General features: G+C 40.1%; 1 protein-coding gene across 2 annotated transcripts in view; it reads left to right on the forward strand.

Moving 5' to 3' along the window:
* myo1ea (myosin IEa) overlaps positions 1-25,934 on the forward strand; it is a 50,250-nt gene continuing 24,316 nt past the window's right edge. For both annotated transcript variants that reach the window (XM_069693507.1, XM_069693508.1), the window contains exons 1-8: positions 1-278; positions 15,916-16,059; positions 17,126-17,215; positions 18,044-18,138; positions 22,500-22,587; positions 24,157-24,246; positions 25,343-25,474; positions 25,766-25,900. In XM_069693507.1, the coding sequence (XP_069549608.1) occupies positions 276-278; positions 15,916-16,059; positions 17,126-17,215; positions 18,044-18,138; positions 22,500-22,587; positions 24,157-24,246; positions 25,343-25,474; positions 25,766-25,900 (777 nt within the window). In that variant the 5' untranslated portion in view covers positions 1-275. The remainder of the gene's footprint in view (positions 279-15,915; positions 16,060-17,125; positions 17,216-18,043; positions 18,139-22,499; positions 22,588-24,156; positions 24,247-25,342; positions 25,475-25,765; positions 25,901-25,934) is intronic.

The raw sequence follows: 25,934 nt of genomic DNA on the forward strand, positions 1-25,934 counted from the left end.
TCCAGCCCGCTGTTTGATCACTGCTCCGCTGCTGTCAGTGTCGGACTCATATCTGACTGCACAATGGACGGAGGGCACCGCTGACGAGCCGCATCCATGCTGTCCGGAGTTTATCGGGGATATCTTCTGTAAACTTGGATTTTCTTTTTCTCCTCTGGTTTTGGGTAAACAAGCAGACTTCTTTTGTTTTTGGACGTAGTGTGGACTTCACTGAGGTTCGCACAGGATCTCCGGGAACACGACAGAGAAAGCTGCGACTGTTGTGAGGGCACAGGATGGTAAGTGATGTGTACGCTGGCTCAGATGTGATGGCACCATTTGTTTTCTATAATTATTATTATTCAAATATTTACCACAGGGCCGCTTTTATAATCGGGGGTCTGTGAGAAAACCCATGTAGCCTAATCAATATGTTATGAACAATATTTTGTTGAAATAGTCCCGGAATTAAAAGTTGTTTTTTTTTATTATTATTATTCGTTTTAAGGTTATTCTTGTCCAAAAGTTTCCATACTTTTACTTGTCGGGTTCCTTTATTGTTGCCTTAAGGAAAAAATAATTTGAGATACATTTTGGGTGATTTTTATCCATGTTTCTCACTAATATGAAGTAGGAACAATTACAAACAATCTCCTTCTCGCCTTCTGTGTGTCACTGTTATTCTGACAGACATAAGCTTTGTATGAGCTGTAGTGAAGGTAATTATTAAGCACTGACCCTGAGCAGTTGAATTTGACACCCGGAGATTTAATGTCACTTAAAAACATGAGTCAGATTATTGAAAACCAGTTGTTCTTGGAAGAAGAGGCAGCCAGGGAGCTGTCAGGTGGAGTATGTGCATACTGTTATGTGTGCAGCTTGTTGTGTGTCCGTGCATTTCACAAAGACAGGTTTTTCCTGGCGTCTGCATGCCATCCGAGCAGTAGACACACCTAGAGCAACAGAGGAGGTTGAATGGCGTCACCTTTTAGATTTTGACAACAATTCAAGAACTATCCTCTAAGGAAGAATTCCGACTTTGGCCGTAGAGCACAATAATACAGCTGTGATACAGTTTTTAGCCCAATCTCCCTTCACTGTTAATTAATGCATCCTGCTTAACCGAAGGTGGTGTAATGTCACTCAAGACAACACAAAATAGAAGTTTGTTTGGGCTTATGTGAAGAAAAGTCCTTTAAATGAACTGAATAAGTGAACACCATTCAAGCTAACCACTTCATCACGTGTCTGCAGTATGTCTCGTGCATTTCAAGACACCTGTTGCTTTGTTCACATCCACAGAAACTGTCTATATAAAACAGGAAGGACTGAAAGCAGTTGTCATTCTCCCATCCCATTGAACCTGTAGGTCAGGTTACATCCAGAAAGACCAATAGGTTGCATAATATGCATTCTTTCATGAATGGCTTTATGTTGATTTTAATGAGTGATGACAAACGGATACTATAGAACAAATACTCAGCCATGACATTAGTTATGAATTTAATGATGCTGAGGGACAGAAAAGGAAATTTGCCGAATAACTTTTACGATTTCAAAATAAATGAAAAGCTGTTGTTGGTTTTGTCTTTGCAGTGGAGGTTAAGGAGAGCGTCAGCTCATGTAGACAGTAGGAGAGAGAAAATAGTCTGACTGTCATCCTAACTGTCTGGAATAGCAGACATCGTTTGCTGGTTCCTCCTCTGCCAGATGCGGAATAGCAAGTCGCTATGACAGCAGATGGTTTGCATTAGTTTCTCCAACAGGGAGGTGCGTACTCCCTTCAGCTCGGAGCTGGCGCTCCATTTTCATACCCATCTCACTGCTGTAGAGATTTGCTCTGGAATTCAAACCGTGTCTCTGAAAACAGGACGAACACCCGTTCTGTGGACCTGGGGAACTCGTTAGGCTTGTCGCTGTGGCTCAGTACGCTCACACACTCCTCTTGATCAGTTCCATACGTCTTTGTTATGAAGCCGCAGCGATGTTTTCACTGCTTTGCTGTTTGTGATGATGGATGTCATGAGTGTTGACTTATTTGACCATTGCACTTGTTGTAAATCCTTCTGGATGAGAGAAGCTTATAAATGTGTTAAACACATTGTAAATTCAAGTTGTCAAGTTTTTAAACTTGTCACTTAACCGTGCATTTGTCTGATTTTAAACTGTTTTTTGTATTTTCAGTGGAAATGTAACTTATTCACCACTTTTATTATTTCATCTTTCAGTTAATTGCAAGCAGATGTTTGTATTTTTTTTTTTTTTTTTTTTTTTTTTTACTGTTTATGGTTTTGTTGCACATTAGCACATTAAGTATTCATGCAACAAAAAGCCTTAGTAGTCTTCGGCTGATGGATGTCACACATTCAATTATTGACTCCGTCACTTACACTAATCTTGTGAATGGCCAAAATATCTTTTATTTTTCTTAAACTCAATTATGGAGCAATGCATCTGCCTTCTGTGAAACATTTTAAGGTTGAAAGTGAGTTTGACGGTGACTTACAAAAAGCATATTTTTATATCTATGTTCTAATTGTTTCTTAATGAAATCTAGTATTCTTGCAAAACTTGAACCCTGGAAGTTGTGAAGTGAGGACCACCCAGCAGTTTTATTTTCTTCCTTGGGACTTGGCTTGTTTACTGTGTTCCCTGAGCAGAGTGTGATACCCCTCCTGTGTCCAGAAGTCCTGTGCAGCTGCGCAGTTTGCCTCAACCTTGTTTTCCAAATAAAAAACAACCATGAAAGCTCGTTCAACATTATTGTCATTCATTACACAGCTGTAATATTTTCTTGAGTCATCATGGGGTCTAAAGCTTAATTAGATTTAATGAAGTATTATGACAGTAATACCATTTTTAGTTATGCTCTTGGCATGGCATAGTCATGTGGTCAGTCCACCACTGTGTTCCTGACTGAAATATCAATAAGTATTTGATGAATTGCCGTTGAATTTAGAAAAGGTTTCCATGGTGCACAGAGTGTGATTCCTCTCAATTACAAGTATCCTCTGATTTTTCCACCAGCATTGCCTCTAAGATTAAGATTTGTGGGTTTTAAATTTAATGTCTCAACTATTCTGGATTAATTGACATAAAATTTGTTACACAAACTCTTTTCTGTGTCGGGATGAATTGTAATCTCTTTGGTGATCCCTGAACTTTGCCATAATCAAGTCAAAATTATAGTGTCCAATTTGGTTTATTAAGAAATTAAAAACGAGTAAAATTTCCATCAACTTCAGCTGTAATTTTTCTGTCTTGGTAATTAGAAAAATCTTTGCCATGCTAAAGCGAGATGATCACTGTAAACACTGATATCATCTAAAGTCAGTGTGCCAGTCCACCACTAAGACCTCACTGACCCTCTGGCATGACTACACTCTTCACATTTGAATGTAGACATTCAATTCTCTTTGTATTTGAGTTTCTCCTCTACATGTTTAAAGTTTCTGTTGAAATTATTGTGCTGTGGCCATGAAGAGTTGATGATTTACCTTTGGCATCCTATACTGAACATCATTGTCTCAAACATTTGAAAGAGCTGGAGGGCTTTAACCAAATTGTTTTGCTCAGCTATTATTAGATCATTCTTTCCAGCATGAACAGACCCTTCTTTTACTTTAAAGGGTTAATAAAGTAAAGGATAAATGAACTTTGTAAATGCTCTTATCCATGTCAACATAATCCTGTAAGCACATATCAGTGTAATGTCCTTTTAAGCTCGTTTAGGTTAATTTCCCTGTTCTTACATTTTGAACCAAGCCACGACTGATCATGGCTGCATATTTGCATGTATGACTTCCTTCATTGTGGCCCGGGAACAAGGTCGGGGTCATGAGGCTGTGTTCCAGTTATCTGCTCTGATAGCATCCCATTGTCATTTTCCAGGCAGTGTCCAGCCTCTGAGTCAGTGGCTGGCTTCTAACTGTCCAGTGGAAACTTAATTTGTCTTAATGCTGTCAGATGAAGTAGGTTTGGCTTGTTGATTTCTATTGTTTAACCTCACTTCCTCTGTAGCTGTACTGGCACAGGAAAATCAAAATGCCGGCTTTAATCCAAAGAAGGATTTGTGATTTCATGGATGACCTCACAAGAAGCTGTATTATAATGCTTCAACTTTTTCTTGAAGCTCTGCTGAACTAAAAAAAAATGTTTTTAAATCCACCATCATTTAAAAAGCAACTTAAGGAGAGCTGTAAGGCATTTACATGACTAACTTACAATGATATTCACAACATATCACTTTGTATATTTTTAGGTAACAAACACGTGGGAAAATCCACAGAATTCAAAAGAAACAAGAGCTGAGTCAAAGCTTTTAAAAGGCTTGTCAGCTGTTGAATGGAAGACATGAACTAACTGGTGGAAACAAAGTCAGAATTAGCTGGTTTGAGGTAGTTGTCTTTTCTGGCATGTCTCCCATGGCAGAGCTGAGTCATCACATTTCTCACTGGGGAATCATGCAGTGACTCAAGTGTCAAAATAGTATCTACTTGAACCCAATGATCATCCATTAAGTGTTGTACTGCAACAGTTCATTAATGTAGGGGATATTCCAAAATGATCAACCAATTCCCAATCAGTTTAGAGTATTATTACTTATTGGACAACACATCAACTGGCTGGCGACTGTATATTATACAGTAGTTATAAATACAGAGTAAGAGCATTGCAATGCTGTCATGTAACCCCTTCTATTTGTATGAGAACAATATCACTCGCAGGCCAAACAAATATTGATTTGGACATTATCACTGTTGTGTTTGGCTGCTTCGTCAGTAACATCAGCGATCTGACAGGAGCCGTTCACTTGCAGCAGCTGGGGTCACTACATTTAAATGAATGAAGAGGAAATAAATACATTTCTATCTACATATTTTATGTAATTTATTTGATTAAAAAGCAGACATTTTCTGCAGTTTTGGGCAAATTCATCTTTCTTTAGGAAAAAGCAGTATGCTTGATGAACCAGTGCTGGCTGGTGCTCTCATTACCACACTTCAGTTACTTTCTAAGCTATCAGTGCATGAATTGAAACGCTGAGTCATTCATTTAGCTACATTATTAATGTGTTTACTTTAGTGGAGACAATATCTCTCATTTATCCTATGCATGCACCACATGCAATAAATCTTCAGCAGAAAACGCTAATGACCAGTCTGAAATATGCCATCCAAAGCTTTTTGTTTAGTTTCAGTTACTGCAAGAAAACAATATTGTTGACAACAATCATGCTGTCATATCACAGTTCTGTTTGTTCTCTTTGTAGAACAAACATGGTGAAGAGAAAGCTCAGGGCTGACCATGTCTGACCTTGAGCGACTTTTCTCACGGTGGCATGATGAACCTTTTACCACATGTTCGCCTTTCAGACTGTAGCAACACAGTACACAAGATCCAAACAGCTTCGGCATGCAGTGAAAGAATTCCTATAATTCGGTGTGTTTTTTAGAGATGTACTTCTGTTTTCTAACAACTGAAGTTAATTTCAAGTTTATCTAAAGGAGAGATATGTACCAAAAACAGAAACATTAGGCCTGCGGTAACACTGCTCTGATTCAGCTGGAAGCTCTCTTGGAGACACTGACTAAAGTGATTTGCTTCTCTCCGGGCACCTGTTTGATAGAGTGAGTTGCAACTGTATCTTCTTCGTGTTAGTACGTGTTAGAGAATATTTGTGTCATGTACAGTATGTATTGTTTTGAGGTGTTATTGTAGTCAAAAACAAACTGCTATTTGATACAATGAAAGCCATGTTTGATGAATTGCTGAAAAAAGCCAATTTAAAAGATTTCCTCTTTAAATGCCAGACTGACTCTTTTTCAGCTCAATATATTTGTCAAAACTCAAATGTTATAAGTTGAAGATTCTCCTCTTCTAAGAAGCTCTGCCAGGTTTATCTTCTGCTTTGTTGTAACACGGGGTTGACTGTCAAGCTTCAAGTTTCAGATTAAGAGTCTGGAGTTTGTGTTTTTACTTGTATCTGTATGTATTCAGTTAGGATAGATGCTGGTTTGGATATTACTGATTGAAACTTAAGATCCAGTTGTGGCACAAGGCATGGCCATGAATTAGTTTCCACTGCAGATAGTTTGTTTACGTTTAACCACTAATAAGGCTACTTGAAAAAGAAATCGCAGCACTTTCTGACATGTGTCTTGTCTAGGATTTCAGCCGAGTTCCACCCTAAACCACATGGTCTTTGATATTCTATTTTATTGGCACCCTTACTGCTGTTGTCATGTATTTATGAGACTGATTCAATTTGAGATGCTTAAAATCAGCAGCTAACATGTTTCCATAGTTTTATTGTACTTGGAAGAAGGAAAATGCTGCCACTGAAAAGTTGGGACTTTGTGTAGCTCAGTTTGAGATGCATTAGAAGTCATACAGTATCTGTTTACACTTGATCATTATGTCCTTGTTCTGTGGGAGGTGCCGTGTTCTGTCCTGCCCTGCAGGCCCAGCATTGTAACGCCATCAAAACCAGCCACTGCTCATGTTTCCAAATCCTTGCAGAAAGATATATTTCTTGTATTATTCCCTTGCATGTGACCTCAAGCAGCTCAGATCCATAACAGCGTAAGAAATCATGGAAACTCAAGGCAGGCCTGTTAAGTTGCATTATTTATGTTGGTGTCCCAATTGCATCCAAGTGGCCGCTGTCATCTTTCAAGCTGTGAAGTGCAAAGATGACCCCACCATCTTCTGCTGCATGTGCAGGTGTGGATCATCTACAGAAAAATGTACCTTCAGAATAACTCACATTTCCAAACATTTCATGTTTCCGCTGAATGCGCTATTCAGTGTGCCTGTATCTCCAAGCCTTTGCATTCAACTTATTATTACCACCATATACAAATAATTTCCAGGTCAGCTTTGATTGGAGAGGCAATACTTCACCAAACTCTCGTGAGTCTTGGCTTGTCTCGCTGCAGTGACTGCTTTGCTGCTCCTCTGTGTGTTTGGCAGTGACTCCAACAGAGGCTGCTGGCCCTGTGGCTGTGATTTATAGCTTAAAGAGGAATGCCAAACATTTTAAGACTGAACAAATTGTTATATGTCTGTGTCTCAGTCCATGTGTTTGTATTTATACCACTTCTTCATTAAGTTAGATGTCAGAGACACTGTCACAGTGATGTCCAAGGCTTCTTCAAGTGAATGTGGAGCAATGAAGTGCTATAAGTTGGCATATAGCTATTCAACTTATGTTAACAGGTATGAACAAAAATTTAATTTTTTGTTGTTGGTTTTACTCACAATTTTCACATAATATTCTCTCAAAACAACCATCAAACACAAACACTTACAAAAAGAGACACAAAGGAATGACTGTCTCTAACTTCAAGCTGGGTTACAGCTCATTTCAATAGTAAATATTGATTAACACCAGTCTCCCCCGTTTTGAGTTTAGAGTAAATTAACTTTTCCTCAAAGAATAAATTAACTCAGAGAAATGAAAGCTGGTTGCGTCAGTTTCGGTCTACACCTCAATCAGAGGTTGTTGACTTGGAGAGATATGCTTAAATCTGCTGTTATTTCCCAATAACATCCCATACTGATTCTAAACTGATGCTACAACAAACTGTCCATTGCTTTTATTTCAGTATTGCTATTCCACAAATTTACGATTTAACTTTTTCTGGCAATTCCCAGTTGAATCTCTAATGCTGGACAAAGCAGAGCGATGGATTTATGCTGTCAGTGATATTCAATAAGGAAAGTAAGATTACATTTTTTTTTTTTTAAGTTAGCAGTTTATTCCCAAAGTGAATCATGTGAGGCTAGAGGCTTTATATTTCTCCATATAATCAGAACAGACGTTACGGACGTTTCGCCTCAGTCTGTTGGCAGGTGAAGTGACAGGTTGCCTCCTCTCATCCTTCTCTGTATTGTGTCGAACCAACCGTGACTGCATGTTGGCCGCAGCACCTCAAAATGTGGATTCACTACGAACAAACAAACATTTGTTAGTCTTTAACTCTTTGATCTGCAATGCAGCAGCAGAACCTGGATTTATCTTGGACAGCTACCAGACAAAATGAAAATCTATGTTTGTAATGTGTCTGTTTTTGTAAGTGTGTCTTTAGACTCTAAACTTTAGAGTGTCCAGTGTGTCTTTAGAGTTTAAAGACACACTGGACACTCTAAAGTTTAGAGTGTCCAGACTTACAACCTTGTGAACAGTCTCAGTTTAGAGGGCGGGAGGCAGCAACAGTTTTCTGCTCTGTGTAATTCAGTGTGGATTTACTCTTTAATCAGGTTTCAGCCTCATCTGTACTTTTCAACTTCACTTTATGAGTGTGTGTGTTGTATACAGGACTCGGTGCGACCTTAATGAGCATCCATCCCTCAGATGTTCAGACCGGATCAGACTGTCTCACACTGTGGGTCATTGCTCCTCTGACACCACACACACTCTGCTGCGTCTACTGAGTGTATACACTGTGTTTCATCATTGTTTATTTTCTGCCACTACCTTGGAAAGGCCAGTGATCTCAGTCAGCAGTTTTACCCGCATCTGGCCCGATTACACACAGTGAGTGATTTTGGACAAAGTGCAAACGTAAGCAACAGAGACCAGGTGCAAATGCTGTTTAGAGAGTAATACCCCCTTAAGCTCTGTTTAGTTTAGATTAAACCAGATATGTTTTGGATCCTGACAAGAGATCTGGGAAAAACATCAACCCACACATTGCCAGTGTGAATGTGTGTTGGAGCTATTCCCTGACTTCTTTTGGTCCAGTTCCAGAGTGGACAGTCTTGGTAGCAGTACAGCCCTTCTAGTAGTTTGAAATAATATCCAGTAATAGTACTCGACAATTTAGTGACTCCCAACATTAATATCCAATGTTCAGTCTTCTTTGTTTTTGTATGTGTCAGACCTTGTACTGCTAATTATATCTACTGTATGTGTGCATGTACAGTTCTTTACAGCATACCATTTTCTGAAGCATTCTATAATGTGATGCTTCTGCACCTGTGACATTTCAGGAACTTCAGCAATTTCTGCAATGCCTCCAGAAAATGTCTTTAAATATGGCACAAACATTCACTTTGATTCAAGGCTGAACTGATTTGAATTTGGCAGTCAAAGGTCATGGTGATTTTGTTTGTGGCCACAACTCAACCATTCATTTGCAAATTTGGACAAAACTTCACAGATATGTTTCATAGGATAAAAAAAATAAGTGATGACATTTTATATCCAAAAGGTCAAAGGTCAACTTGACTGTATCAACATAATGTTATGTTGGGTGGAAACACGTTTTCTGGCCATAATTCAACACCTTTACTCAGGAGCAGAAGGGTAGACTATGATAATATTTTACATTTGGTCAGATACTGAATTGGTGACACTAATCTTAACTTAACTTTACTTTGTCAAGCAAATTAAGTCAAGATTCAGTGTTCATTATGATAGACTGGATATCACAAGCAGTCCTTTGTGCATTGAATTTCAAACTGGACTGACATGAACTGCTGGCTGTAGCTGCCTTGAAGTCTGGAGATCACAAAAAATCCTTATGGTATACTTTGGAAAATGATTGCCAGTAGCATAAAGAATACATCATTTGCAGTTAATGGGTTAAAACACACAAAACCACTAGTATGGTGCTTGAAGCCTGTTCAGCCTGCTTTCTGCACCAACACTAATATCTTTCTGTCAGAATATCATGTGTGCAGATTTGTTAGTGGTCACGCCACACTGTGATCTCCAGCAGGCATCAGGGAAGTACTGCAGTAATATCTCAGAGCGGCCTCAGATGAGGTTGTAGCTGAAACTGAGCTGAGCATCATGACAAATGTATCTGCTGTGGATGAAAAAAGATCAGTGACCTGTTATTGATGTGATAAGTTTCCAGTCTGGTGTTTTCAATTATGATGGGCAGGTGACCCTTTTCAACATTTGTACCACAGGTTGGGTCATTGATGATTTTAAAAAATGCCTTACTTGTTGCAGAGCCCATTAGAAACATTACAAAATGTTTGTCCAATTTATAAAATCCCTCTAGCTTCAGGTTACCAAAACAAAACAAAATTAATTCCATCGGCCCGGGAGTCTCTATGAAATCTCTTTGGACTCCATCATGACTGGAATTATCCTTAATTTGTGCTATAATTTGTGACATGTTTACCAAATTAACTTATTTGGGTCTTTTTGACTTCACCATCAGGCTTTTCTTCCACAGTGATCCTTGTCCTGATAATAATGGACATCACACCTGAGTCACTGCTGCTGCTTTTTCTCAATCAAACCAAATACATGTTATGTGGTGGGTGTATTTTTCCAGGACCCAAATGCAAGCACACAGACTCGAGGTATAAGTTCCAAAAATACTGTCTTTATTGTCCCAAAAAACAAACGAAAAAACTACAAACCAAAACGTGGCACCGAGCGTGTCCACTTTACGTCCAGTCGGGAGGGCAACTCAACCGACAGCTCCAGGGGGACACGGGTAACAGGGCAGCCGGCAGACCAGCGGAAGGGACGGCGTCAACAATCCTCCAAGCCGGGAGGGCAACTCCACCGACTGGTGATTTTGACCGGGATATCCGCAGGAGACACAGAGGCCGGAGGAACGGGAACAGGACTAACAGAGAGCTGACGGGGAGCAGACGGAAGACGGACGGGGAGCAGACGGAAGACGGACGGGGGGCTAACAAAAATGAACCGACAACCAGAGTGGGGCAGGGTACATATAGTGTGGGGAGGTGATCAGGGAGATGCAGCACACCTGCAGGTGGTGATCAGGGGTGAGTGGCTGCATCTGCTGGGACCGGTGAGGGGCGTGGTCACGGGAGGTGAGGGGCGTGGCTACAGACAAAGACAGGGGACACAGGAGGAGAGGTGATCCGGAAAAAACGGAGTAAAAAACTGGACTCCTGACAATACAAAGTTCTATCTCGTATGTGTATATGGTTAAAGGTGTTAGGTGTAGAGAGTCTTTATAATCACATTTTTTTGAACATGATATTGTAAGGCAGCATTGACTTTAGAAATCAGGCCAAGTAAACTGGTACACAGCGGCACTGCTAATCTAATACCTGAGGGCTTATGAGATGTGGGGTCTCTCCTAAAGCAGTCTGCTTTCAGGCCAAAAGTCTTAAGTCATATCCACTAAAATGCTTTGGCCATTTTCCTGCAGTCACATTTAGTACGTGACCTACAGTATTAGTCCGCCTTGCAGCACTAAGAAGGCTGTTTTTAATCTAGATTTAGCTTCAGAGGCTTCAAAGAACATCCTGCAGTTTGTGCTTTACTTCATTAAAAATGCTTTTTCTAATCAGATGAAGACAACCAGGAGTGATTCTGTACAGAAACTCAACTGTTTTGTGGTATAACGGGCCTCCATATTTTACTTCTTAGTCATGTGCTTGTATCAAAGTTGCACCATTTCTCCAGACTTTCAGCACAGAGCGATAAACGACTATAGTTGCTTCTTATTTTAGAAGAGAGGAAAATGGCTTTGGTCTAGATTTGGCCCACAAGGCTGAGCAGAAACTTTATCCTAACACATGGTGGACTGTGTGTCAAACTCTGGCGTGGAAAAGGAAAATGGCACAGAAGGAAGAAATGAGGGGAAAAGTGCCGCTTATGATACTGAATCAAACCCAGCCATTTCCTGTACCCTGAGCCAGAGCTGCTCAGCACTCTCCATATATGGTAATGGTATTTGCATGGAGGGAAAGCCTGGGCTTATGGATCAGGACTGGTGTTGGAATTCTTTTGTATCCGCTTCTGGGAAAAGTTCTGGTTCCGTTTTGGTTTTGGATGATCTGATTGATTATATTTGATGAGAGGAAACTAAAATGCTGTCTTCTCTGGTTTTCTTCCTTTAAACAACTGTTGCTATATTATTGATAAAAATATCATTTAGATCCTCTTATCACCATGTTATCCTGTTGTCATATCTCATTTATTTACTGCATCTGTGTGTTGCTGTGCTCAGAGGGAAGTCTGCGGTTCCATGGTGATGGTGTTGTTATGGCCACTATAGAATCCTCATTGTGTACCAGATGTCCCTTGTGTGTTTGTGTGTGTGTGTGTGTGTGTGTGTGTGTGTGTGTGTGTCTATATTTGCACACCACAGACCTACAATAACTCAGATTTCCTTTAATCTGAGCTCACAACAGTTTGTATAATAAAACCTATTTTAGGCAATCGTCAGAAAATATGTCCCGTTATATTGGTTGTGCCTTGTTTCAAACCAAAACTTACATTTGTTGTGTAACCAGTGCAACATCTATACAATATGAAACTCCTCTTAAAAGCATTATTAAGGTTGTATTGAAATTATACATCACAGTGACTATAGCTTTAAAAAAAGAAATACAGGAGTAAGGGAGCTGCTGATAACTCACTCTGTTATGCTTGTTTGATTACTGTGTCAGACACATGACAAGAAAGTTCAGAATTCTTTAAAACACTTATGTAAAGGGTAATGTCTGCATTAATATCTGCTCTTGGTACAAAGTATTACAACGCTTGTAATTTTTTTTGTGTCTGGATTTAAACCAGTGGAACAGTTAAAAATTTTATATCATTTCATATTCATTAATTGTTTCTGATTGAAGACTTGGCACAGAGCAGATCAATTTGTACAGGAAGTGACCGTTCAACCAAACAGCTTTACTGCAATCAACTGAGTATAATGACCCTGAACACCTGGCTGCTGTGCTGCTGAGTGGCCAGCAGCAGAGGAGTGTGATTGTTTCAGGCACCTCCCTGATGTCTTTGTGTGTATGCATGCAACCTTCCTCCCTTGTGCAACTCCTCCCTCAGTCCACTGCAGTAAGTCAGGATATTTTCTCAGTCCACTTGCCTCATTAAACAGAGCCTGAGTCAAAACAGATGAAACAATCCTCCAAATATTTGATATTTATTGTACCTCCTACATCTCCAGCTTATTACCTCTCCCTTCTTGAATCGGCACGCTTTCATTCCAGACATAGCAGAGAAGTTAAATACAGCATGTTCAATTATTTTCATTTTGTGGTTGGGTCAGCACTCTTGCATCTGCTTCCCTGCTGAAGAAAAGTTTTTTTTTTTTTTTTATCTTTCAAACTACTACTTTTGATAGGTAGATGGTAGCCAAATTAATTCTAAAAAGAACATTTGAGTTTATCAGTATAAAAAACATGAATACAGTAAAAGATTCTTGGGCTGGTTCTGCACATTATTGAGTAATTTCAGATAAAGAAAGTCTGCGCGGAAGAATTAGCCTCACCGTCTTGGTAATAATGATACTGTATATCTGTATATATATATATATGACTAGGTTATGGGCTTTTCTTGCAGGATAGTGCCCTAAAACATAGGGCCATGTAGGCTCATCATGTGCCTTGGTTCCCTCGAAATAAGGAATGAATGATAATGAATCTGCCCAGGAAGCATTGAGATCCAATAGCTCAGACCTCATTTGGAGGTGGACTGGGATGTATGTGGCCACATTTCTTTGACAGTGTGTACGCTAGCGTGTTGGACTTTGAAGGATCTCCTACCCAACTGGCATCCTTTGAATAAGTATAAGTACATAGTCAACAATACAGTCAACAATAAGAAGAAGCTAATTGAGTGTTTTTTTTTCATTGTCAAGCATCAGAGGGCCAGTAGGACTCCCTCCTTGTATTTGTAGAGCACTTATTGGAACAGTGTAGCGATTGTTCAGGTGTGCATCTGTCTTCTTCTTCTTCCTCTTCTCAATATAATAGTGAATTGTGACCAGGTGGAGCGTTTTTGCCATCTACTCCTGTGTTATAGAGTCCTTATCTTCTAGCTGTGTGTCATTCAAAAGGTCCTTCCTTTAAATGTGTGCACTGGACTGAGTGCTTTAAGGACCCTGAGATTACATCTAATGCCTTCTTGAAAATGTTATGAATGACGGACTCTGTTCTTGGTAGACCTTTGAAGGATCACACTAGAACAGTCCTTTGTTGGATTTGGCGACGAAACATCATAGAAATGCAGCCTGCTAAAGAAGCATCCTTGAGATTAAGAAACATTCAACTGTTTTGGTTTCCTCTTCATCACTTTTCATTTTCACAAGTGAGACACATTCTAATGCTAAGTATAAGCTGACGTCCTTAAACTGTCCATTTGTGATCCGATCAGCCAAAAGATGCTTATGGCAGATGTGAACAGGGTCATAAAGAAGGCTGGTCCGAAGAAGTGGCTCAGGATCTACAGCTACAATGTTATAGTCCTTTCCCTTTTCCCTTTTGCCTGTAACTCTCTTGTTAAACATACTATTTGCTTTGTATAAAACAGTATTGGATAATATTGAATGTGATATTTAATATTGTCATTCAGTGTGTCCATATTTTGATTCTACACTCTCCACTTGTCTATTCTGTATGAGAAAACACGAAGAAAAGGAATTTCTTTTGATGTTTCTCTATTTTTCCCTTTTAACAGAGTTTTCCCCTTTTTTCCAATGGGAGGATTTTAAGTGTTGGAACTGATACAGATTTTAGAGCTCTATCAGTTAAATTTGTGATTTTGGGTCAGAGAAGCTAAAATGACTTTAAAATAGATTTTTGGTGTGCTGCTTTGTGTTTTCCACCCTGGATGTTTGTTGCGTTGATTCCCCTGTTACTCTTTATGTCTGTCTTCTTCACAACAACTACTTAAACTCAGATGTTTAGATTCCCCCTGTAGGAAGTGTTTTTGTCCCTGAGAGTGACATCACCGTATCATCACTAATAAGGAAATAGGTCAGCATCTCTCTGCTGCATCCAAAAAACTGCAACACACCTTAATCTGTGTGATCTGAAGAATTAATCAAGCAACAATTTACTGCTTCCCTCCGAAGGGAAAACACCCGCTGAATTAGGCTGAAGGGCTGTTAACATTCCTCGCCATCTCCCGTGCTATAACCGAGTCTGTAAAGTGGTTTTAATTTTGCTGTTGTAAAGAATAAAGTCACCCTGGAGGATATTAAATGCTTCTGGCCCTCCTCCTTGACATAGTAATTTACAGTTAATTACTGAAAGCACAATGACTTTCCACTGCTTTATTTTGTGCTGTACTGTTACTTTGTGGTCTGTCATATCACCAGTTGCTAGTTTTGTTTCATTTAATGTAAACCAACTGTATTTACTGACTTCTATTCGTAGTTTTTGGTGTTTAAAGAGTGAACCTTTCCATTAACAACCATAGTATTCAGTGGAAACTATGTCTACATCTATACACTTTTGCTCCAAATATCTGGCTGTAGTAATATCACTGAGTGAGTGATTTATTTCCTCTGACTGTTGTTTAGATTGCAGCTCGGCTCCTTCCTCTCCCCATACTTCCCCACTAAAGAGGGAGGAAATCAAGAGTTAACTTGTGCATTAATGACTGTTCTGGATGCCCTTTGTAGATTTGAGTGGTTCTCCATCCAGGAGAAAGAGACTCACTCCTCACAACACATTGTGACCCTCGTCCACAGTAGCCAGACAATACTGACTCATAGCACATGATGAATGACCTCAGTTCTCCGGAGACTCGCTCAGCTAAAAGAAAAACAGGGTTGTCGGGAGAAACCAGAGTATTAGGATGTGGGCAAAAGTTAGGTCGGAGCACCTTTAACACTTGGACAAATAACACAAAGCACTTCTGGGAATCTGACCTTGCACTACTTCTAAGTAAACATGTCTCACCGTGTTGCTCGAATCAGAAAATGTGCCCACTTTGAGCTTTTTGTTGGAGTAATAATAACCGGTTTCCTCTCGGCTCTCATTTTGTCTGATTACCTCAGCAGTGTGATAAAACCACACTACCTCAGCCTTCTGAGTGTGCTTAAAAGCCACAGTTCATTTACTCTAGCAGGGCATTTGTGTGACCCTGATGTGAGACTCTCGATTTGTCCATGGCATCTCATTGTGTCTTTCTGAGTGAACTAACAATTGTACACTGTGTGTGTGTGTATGTGTGTTTTGTTGCAGGGGAGCCGGGGCCACTACCGGTACCACTGGCAGAGCCACAATGTCAAACACAGCGGAGTGGATGACATGGTGCTGCTCAGCAAGATCAATGAGGACGCCATCGTGGACAACCTCAAGAAAAGATATATGGATGACTACATCTTTGTATCCTTTGCTCACATTTGCAGTTCACAGCCCAGTGAGGAATAGCTGAGCCCGTCTCATCCCTGCTATTCCCAGAAGAGCTGAATGGTCATTCACTGTGACATATTAGCAGTGAGTAATAGGTCAGTGTTGGAAGGTGACACATTCCCCGAGAGTCGGCCATGAGCAGGGGGGAAAGGGCCTCTTTGTACGTACCCTCACCCAAAACTAAAACTCCTGCTCTTGCACCAAAGTCAGACTTAGTTATGTAGTTTTGTCTCACTGTGTTGCAAAATGTGAAAGAAAAGGTGTAAGCAGTAACGTATTACATAATAGAGAAATCAATTTAAATCAGAGCATTGCTGCTCTCTTGTAACTGTCTCAGGGATTTAAAATGATGTGCTCAGAAGAATCCTTTTCATACACTTTAACGCACAAATGCTTGATTCAGGTTTTTAAAGTGCAGCTGTGGCCACGCGCACACGTACGCTGTTCATGACGTGAAATGAGATGAATGAATGAATGAATGAATGAATGAATGAATGAATGAATGAATGAATGAATAACGGCTTTGAGAAGAAATGCTGAATGTTCTCAAAGCAGCTCATTACATAAACTTCATCCACGCTCTGGCAGCGCTCGGGATTATGAAGCTCAGTAAATGCTGGCAGTTTTAGTTTCGACAGCTCTGAGTCAGGCCTTTGATTTTGGTCAATAAATAGCCGTAACTGTGAGGTCTCCCTGCCAAGGCTGTGGGTCACTGTGGGCCACCCACAATAGCAGCTTTATTTGCCTTAAGCGCCGTTTTGGCTTCAGTGCATAAAACCTCACAGTGTTACATGGCCGGTCTATTCTCTGTCATTTGTAAGCACTGGATACTTATTTAGGCTCAGGCCTGATCACCAAATACTGCACTGCTGCACTGTTGCACTGTTGCACTCTCTTGACATCATGGCAGCCAAAGATGAAATCATTTCTGTCCTACACAGTTTTATTACTTCAAAGAGGTGATTGTAATGTGGTATTATTTGTTATTTACAGATGTATTTGTCTTAACTGTGTAATCTTTAACACATAATGTCAACAGACATACATCGGTCCTGTGCTCATTTCTGTCAACCCCTTCAAACAGATGCCGTACTTTGGGGATAAAGAAATTGAGATGTATCAAGGCGCAGTAAGTAGATCTTAGCTAATTTTAAAGGATGTGTGATACTTTAACTTATAAACAAACACATTTTAGAATCACTAATGTGTGATGGCAGTATCTGAGGGTTTAAAATGGTCACAGTCTGAAAGACAAAGGTTTTTGAAAGGAAATGGGTTAGATGCTGTGCAAACTTTCCAGCATACTAGTGCAGATGTTGCTGTCAGAAACTTGACTCTACCATTGAGGAAGCTTGGCAGCACCTTCACAGAACAGCCTGTTCAAGTCTGCCTCCTCTGTTGGCCGGCCTGTTGAGAGTGTTCTTCTCCTTAAGCCAGGAACACACTGAAAGGCTTTTAAAAGTCCGACAGACTGTGAAAACACTCAGCGTCACACATGCCAAATTTAACAGTTGACTTTTTCAGATTACATTTGTGCACGAGTGCACTGGGTTTTGTTTGCATAATTAACTGATTCAAACTCCAGGGGAAAGTTCAGATTAGTTTCAGAAATTGTTTGTAGTAATCACAAAAGCACCACTTAACAAAAACATTATAAGAAGGCAGACGATAGTGACAGCAAAGGTGATTATTGATTAGAAAGCAAGTAGTTCTAATCATGTTTCAATGGTTTACATGTACTGGATCATCAACAGTGATTGAACATCCCCATAGAAAGTGGCAAATTTTCTTTTATGAGCAATTTATTGTTGGTTTTGGTCTTTTCATTAGATTTGTTTTAAATTTTAAAAGGAATTACAGTGTCACCAGACGTGTAATTTATTTTTAGGATTCACTAGGACTCTGTTGCATTATATGAAAGCTGTTTGACCAATAACTTTCTTTTATTGACTCTCAGGCTCAGTATGAAAACCCTCCTCACATCTACGCTCTGGCAGATAACATGTACAGGAACATGATGATTGATCGTGAGAATCAATGTGTCATCATCAGGTAAGACTATGACATTCTTATCATTTCATTCTCTGCCTTCTTTGTGGCCATCAAATTATGTAACAGAACCTTTTGAAAGAGCAGCACTTTTTTAAATTAAATTCTTGCAATAATATGATTTAATAGGATTGTTTTGAAATTGATTGGTGATAAAAGTTGAAGTTTTAGCAACTTTCAGCTCTTTATTTCTGTGTTGAATGTCCCGGATGTGAGACAAAGGCAGGCGATAGTCATCTGTGCAACGTGATCTGTGAAACCACAAAGCTGAACTTCTCCAGGCCATGATAATAAACGGGAGGAGAACAAACCGAACAGGTTCTACCACATCATTTAGCACAGCTGACTGACTGACAGCAACGTGTTTCTTTGGTGTTTTTCCATCATGTTATTTTCAGCTTCAATGATGTGCAAATTAGGGAAAAAAACATTTCTAATGCCCAAACAGGAGAACAATGTGTATTTAACAGCTGGATCTGGCCTCTGTTAACTCAGGATGTGAGATAGAAACAACGCAGCTGTTACAGCGTCTATTTTTGAAGAACTTCCTAGTTTAAAATTTAAAAAAAAAGACCACCTGCATGATTTCTGTCTCAGACTCGCTCGCTGCCAGGATTTTTAGTGACATTTTCGGTGCTTTTACAGTCTGTTTTTGTTTGTTGTTGAATGTTTTGGAGCTACAAAGCTGCAGAGAGAAAAGTGTGGTGTCATGGTTGGGGCTTTATCCTATGCTGCAGTCATCTGAGCAGCGTGGTTACTATAGTGCTTACCTCATGATGAATGACCCCTGCTTCAGCACTTTCGTCCTGTTGTTTGGACAGCCAGCACTTGCTCATTCAGTTTCCAGCATAAAAGCTCTGAGGTGGATTTCATGATCGACTAAATCAGCAAACAAAAGCATGGAAGTGGTTTTTATGATGAACCAGGTCTCTGTAAACAAAGGTTGCTGTGAACTGCTGGCCACGCAGTGTGGTCAGCACCGGCCTGTGTTAACGCTTTTTCACATTTACTAAGAAAATGTGTGAAATGACGGCGAGGGAAATTCAGCATGAAGAGATTGAGCAGCAGTAAGTTTTCTTGCTAATCGGTCATCATGTGACTGGCTCTCTTTTGACATCTGGATCCAATATGAAAAGGCTGAATTGGAGCAGCAACAGTATGTCATTGATGTTATCAGATTGAGATTTCCAATTGAACTATTACATTGAATTCGGCTCGTGACATTTTTTTCCAAGACTTTTTTCATTGAAGAACCGCTCGCTTCACATCTGCACCACCATCAATCACACCTGCTTTGTGAGAAATACATGACCTCTCAGTTTTTTTGGCAGTTTTATACGATTTTGTGGCTTAAATTTCAGTCTTTCAGTCGACATGTCACAAGAGCAACAGCTCCTTAAAACTAATCCCACAAAAAGCAGACAGTTGAGTATTTGAGTCTTATTCCCATGATTGCTTTCTTTTATAAATAATTATCTGTGAGCTGATTTCCACACATGCCTGTGCCTTTCTTTTCACAGGTGCCACTAGAGCAAGTTGCTGCTATAATTAGACCAGTGTGAAAAATTAAAATTTAGGATGTTATTTACAGCGCCCGGCATCATACACTTAGGTGAACACTGTATTAAATTCAGGCTTTTTCATTTACATTAAATTTTACCTGCAATTTCCCGCCTAAATTAACCTGCTGTATTATGACCATTTGAAGCAGTCTTGTCATTGGGTGGCACATCATCGTACTTTTGACCTTTTGATAATGTCCCTTTGGTTTGAACATGTAAAACCTCCATTATATAAAAATAACTAGGTTTGCACATCAATCATCCACTTCTGTTTAAGGAATAAATCTATCCTGATGCAAGAAAAATAATGAAACAAGGCTCGATTATATATTTTTGTATAAATAAACAAAGGCCAACAACTACAGCCCATGTCGGTCTCACTATCTGTTCACTCACCAATTTTTATCTTGAATGTTTTTATTTTTCTATAACAAAATGATCTTACCTGTGATCTGAATTGAAGAGTCCACTTCTGAATCTTTTAAGCACATCTCATGGCCTTCGTTTAGTGACCGTGGATAGATTAGCTATCATCACATGACCAATTTATGGAACTTGTTATATGTAATAACACTTGGTCACATGGGGAGGGAGATGGTAACTGCTGTGTCTGTTGGAGTCACATGTGTGATGTGACCTCCTTGATTTGTCAACTGACTTTTGGTCAATGACTGTGACTCAAGCTAATTAACGAGAGCTGATGTTGTCACAGTTGCTACTTACCCCATTCATTCTGTCTTTTGTCCATGATGTAGCTGCACTTTTCTCCTTCCTCTCCAAGGAACTGAGGACAGCAACGACAGTTAGTTTAGGCTGAACGGACAATTGGTTGTGGTAGTTTGAAATGGCCCGCTTGGAAGCTCAGATATGGTATCATGATGAAGTGTCAGACACCTGAATCCCACTGGCTTCCGAGGCAGGTCAGCAAAGACTGAACTTCATCATGTATGTAAAATAAAAATATAAGGAAGTGAGGATAGCATATGGACTGAACACATGTGCTGCCAAACATATATTACAATAGATTACCCTGTTTGAAATCCCAGATGATATCAGTGTTCCTTAGACAATTCAGGCACACAACCAAAGATCATCAGACACAAAACCTCAGAAGTGTACAGATGTTATTCAATCACTAAATTGTTTAACCGAATGGTTGTGTATGATTAAAGTTTTTGACCTTAAAACACAAAGGCTCCAAAGCCTTGATTACATAAAGAAGTAGATGTTTTAAAGGCCCTGGGAACACAACACTCTCATATTATCACACAAGGAATGTTCTTGTACAGACTGCAACATACAACCACAACTAGTTCTGTGGGATTGCAGTAAACGCCTTATTAGATTCAAAACCACCCAAACTAAAACTCAGTGGTGACTGTGCATCTTTCCCACAGCTCAAGTCAGTAATCATTTATGAAAGTTAATATTTAAACCTCCCTGCCCCTGCAGTGCATTGGAGTAACTCTTGTCCTTGTTTGATTAATAAATGTCTGCGGAAGTTAACAATGCTTTCAGCATCTAAACTCCACAACAATGAGTCCTGCTCTTTTGGAGGCTCAAAATAGGACTCAAACTCCCGTTGCTGCTTATGCTGAAAATAAGTCTTCAGAGGGAGAACTTGCAGGAGAAACAATACTTTCAGAATGAGATCAGAAAGTGTATCTGACATTTAAAGTTACACTAAAAATGAGCTGATCAGCTTCTTGTTTACTTGACTCCTAGCCATGCAGTGATGAAGCCCAGACAATGCTGAGGGATCTGGTGCAGACCAGGAGGTATATAGGGGGATGGGTACAACCATATAGAGGCTGCTGTGTAGTAGAGTTGCTCCCATGACTTCCTCTGGCAGCCTCTAACAGTCTGCAGCTGTGTTTCTCAGAGTCTTTACGAATTTGACTCTACTTTAAGGCCCAGAAAGAAAAAACAGACTCCATCGTCATCTGCCGCCAAACCACATATGTTAAAATAAGTATGACCCTGGCAAAGTGAATGGCAAGGAGGAAAATAGACAAGTGTGGGGTGAGGAAAAGAGACCAGGGAAAAAAATATGTAAACAAAGCAGAATAAATGTTCTTACTACTGTAGCATTTATCTGCCCTGATGTGCTAGAGTCCGTCACTCAGCCTCTGAGTTGAAATGTGCTTCTAGTTGCACCAAACACAATTTGGTTGATACCGTAAACAGAGTTTATACAAACAAAATCTGCAGCTGGGACTTAACCTGTTTATTCAACAGATTCAGAGTGACTTGCTTTGGTGGAAACACACTCACACAAATGCAAACACTAACGCATACGTAAACCTCCAGGTTGGTAAACTGCAATAATCTTTACCCATTTTAAGTTAACATTAACTTCATGAATATGGTCACAAGTTTATTTAAATCAGGATTTTGATTATTTGTATGAAGAATTTGTTCAGTCCAGCCTGTAAGTATTTGCACAGTTGTATATCTTCTGTTTTTCAGGCTCCATGGTTTTGCAGTTTCAATTTCAAATGAAATTATGGATATTACATTAAAGTCTCTGTTTTTGTAACGAATGTCAAGATCAGTCGTGCAGAGAAGCTTTTTTGTAGCCCGGGCAAATAACAACTGTTGCTTTTTGAGACTGAAAATCCACATGCAGCTCTCATAACTTTCCGGTTCTCCCCACTGAATGGATAAAATATCATACAACAACACTGCATCTGCACACACATCTGAGCTGTGATCAGGTGTCCAATGCTGTCAGGTGCAGTTTTGTCTCAGAGGCTCTTATAGCATGCAAAACACGTGCTTAAGTTTTTATCTGTTTTTCAGTGGAGAGAGCGGAGCAGGCAAGACTGTGGCAGCCAAATATATCATGGGCTACATCTCCAGAGTGTCAGGGGGTGGACCCAGAGTACAGGTGAGAGGAGCTGCTTTTTCTCCATCAGGACAGTATGTAAAAGATGCATGAAATGCTTGAGATGCTTAAGTGCACAGATCGAATGATAACTCTCAGGGCCTTTTGTCTTCAAGAAAAATGAGCGTGTTTTGTAACAATTGCTGCATACATGCATGAAATCAACCTGTTGCTACTTCATTCCTGCACTTATTCATCGCTCAGCCCCCCAATCCTTGTTTTACCATCCTCATCCTTTATACCCTATTATCAGCCCATCAGCAGCCTCTTATTCACCGAGCCCCCCTTCAGCCATCTGGCAGCTCCCCTAAACCAGCAGATGTCCAGTTCCTAAGCTCGATAAAGATCTAAAGTTTGATGAGAAAATGCTTGCACCATGATGGCAGTGGGATTTTTATATTTAATCCACACAGAACTGCTTCCACCAAGGCAACATTGGAAATCATTTTTTAATTTAACAGTGGAGCTGCTAGTCTGACTGGTTCAACTAAATTCCACATGTTATACCTATACAGCATTATTGTTTGTGTGTTCAGAGTTGCGAGTCACAGTATTAAAGTCAAAAGCAAGCTATTAAAATTATTTACATGGTTCTCTTTGTTTAAACAAATGTGGCCGCTTCAATGGATACACACGCATACATAAGCATACTTAACAATTTGTCTCCTCCGCCTCTTCCAGCTCCGTGTTCAGCATCGCTCCTCATTCCCATTGTTCCCTTCAGCTTTGCACAAAGCATTCTTATGAAATGTGTGGACGGTGTGTGTTCACACATGTGTGAAAATAGTTTTGAACGGATAATAAATCCCTGCCACTCACATGTCTGTTTAGCTGTCTGAGAATTATCACTTTTTAATCATATCTGTTAATATTCATCAACAGTTATTCACAGTTATTTAAGTAAACATGTGTTTTAACATCTTGAGACCATGTTGGAAAAAGATAATAATGCTTGGCAGGGGCTGTCTCGGAGCAGTAAAATAACTGTACGGATGTCTGAGTGTGTAAAGTGCGGTGTGAATCTTTTCCTTTCATTCAGCACTAAGTTTAGGAACAACAAAAAATTCCCAGAAATACCGCATAACTTCTTGAAGGATATCTCTGTCTGCTGTGCAGATTTAAAACTCATGTGTTTCTGACACACACATGGCTCACTGGAAAGATAATGTCCTCCAGACTTTGTGCGTCTGTCTGTAGATGCACATACTGTATCTGTGTGTGTGTGTGTGTGTGTGTGTGTGTGTGTGTGTGTGTGTGTGTGTGTGTGTGTGTGTGTGTGTGTGTGTGTGTGTGTGTGTGTGTGTGTGTGTGTGTGTGTGTGTGTGTGTGTGTGTGTGTGTGTGTGTGTGTGTGTGTGTGTGTGAGTGTGTGTGTGTGTGTGTGTGTGTGTGTGTGTGTGTGTGCCAGTGAGTGAGTACGTGTGTGTGTGAGTGAGTGCGTGCGTGCGTGCGTGGAACGTTTCAGAGACATAGGCACCGTCCTGTCAGTGAGGGTGTGGAGTGTGTGGTGTCTCTACCTGCTGTCTATCGTAGCTATCGTAGCTAACAGCTCACTGCGTCTGTCTCCTCGCAGCACATCAAAGCCATCATCCTGCAGTCCAACCCGCTGCTGGAGGCCTTCGGCAACGCCAAGACCGTGAGGAACAACAACTCCAGCAGATTTGTAAGGATCTCTCAGTTGGCCTTTCCCCTTTTTGTGAATCAGAGTGCTAATACAGTGGCTTGACTCATAACTGGTTCTTGTTAAACTGAGAAAACATATGAAAGTCATTTTCAAAGATTTAAAAACAGAAGCAGAAAATTGAAAAGTGGTTTTGAAAATACTCCACATCTTTTTTTCTGTACTATCTTTGCATTCTAAAATAAGGCTAAACAACTTCAGGGTATTAAAACTTACAATGCAACTGTTCAGTTGTGCCACTCGCAGAAGACTACGAACCTCGAGGGCGAGTTACTGCGGGATCATTTGAGGACTCAACTTTTTTGTGGCACACCTTTGGCTCCAAGTCGAGAGTTTAGCAAACAAAAATTTACAGTAACGGCTTTTTTGTCTGTTTTCTGTTTTATTGCATGAGGCAGCAAACCTCATGTGTGTCCTGGTTAACCAGAAAGCACTGTAAGGACACACTGTAGAGAAAGACACACATGCACATCCACTGAGGCACGTCCTCTACCGCTTACCAAGAAACTTTGTCAGCAAGGACGTAAAAATGAAAGTGAGCTTGTTTTATTTTAGAAAATGTATTTCCTCAGAGTTTATTGGGTAAATGTTGAAGTTTGCATCCAAAGCAGATACTAAAAATATATTTTTAGATCCAGTTGTGGCCTGAGATTACTAGTTTTGGATAAATAGTGTCTCTGTTCAGCTTTGGCTCAACTTGACTGGAACAGATATTACATTGCAAGCTCTTTTGGAGACGACAGCAAGACAAAAAGCAGGATCAGATTTTTATATTTTTATAAATGTGTACATACACACACTCACTCACACTCTCACTCACTCACACACACACTCTCACACACACACACACACACACACACACACACACACACACACACACACACACACACACACACACACACACACACACACACACACACACACACACACACACACACACACACACACACACACACACACCATGAGCAACCCTTGAAGAGTCAGGTGTCAGTATTTTAGACCTTATTTCTCTGGCTTCTCAGCTTTATTGCAGCCAAGTTCAATACCTAAACAAAAAAAACGTGCTTTGATCCATCAGGGGAAATACTTTGAGATCCAGTTCAGCTCCGGTGGTGAACCAGATGGAGGGAAAATCTCCAACTTCCTTCTGGAGAAGTCACGTGTCGTCATGAGGAATCCTGGAGAAAGGAGTTTCCATATTTTTTATCAGGTGAGACTTATTTTCTGAGCTGAAGAGTGAATGGGACACATTTGACTCGTGAAAAGGGTCCGTGAGGGAATTTCAGGACACATTGGATTCAACGTGCCATTTGGCTGCAGGCAGAAGGTCAACCTGTTTTTATTGTGCACAGTCCCTGGAAAAAATTTGGTAGTTCAGTTAATTTCAATCACAGATGAGCACAGAAAATATATAAAAATAACACTACACATAAGAAATATTTATAAAAGCATATCTTTCCCAGTTGCGCACACAATCCGTCACGTGCTTTTTGCTCTACAGTTGATAGAAGGAGCCAGTGGAGAGCAGAAGAGCAGCCTGGGAATCACCAGCCTGGATTACTACACTTACCTCAATCAGTCTGGTTCCTACAAAGTGGACGACATCAATGACAAGAGTGACTTCCAGGAGACAATGGTAGGTCAGATTTCCTCTGTTTAACTGGCCGCAA

This window comes from Brachyistius frenatus, unplaced genomic scaffold (assembly GCF_029030835.1).
Source record: "Brachyistius frenatus isolate BFR_SWC_R1_liver_20210118 unplaced genomic scaffold, ASM2903083v1 Contig_15, whole genome shotgun sequence".
In the NCBI taxonomy this organism is placed as follows: domain Eukaryota; kingdom Metazoa; phylum Chordata; class Actinopteri; family Embiotocidae; genus Brachyistius; species Brachyistius frenatus.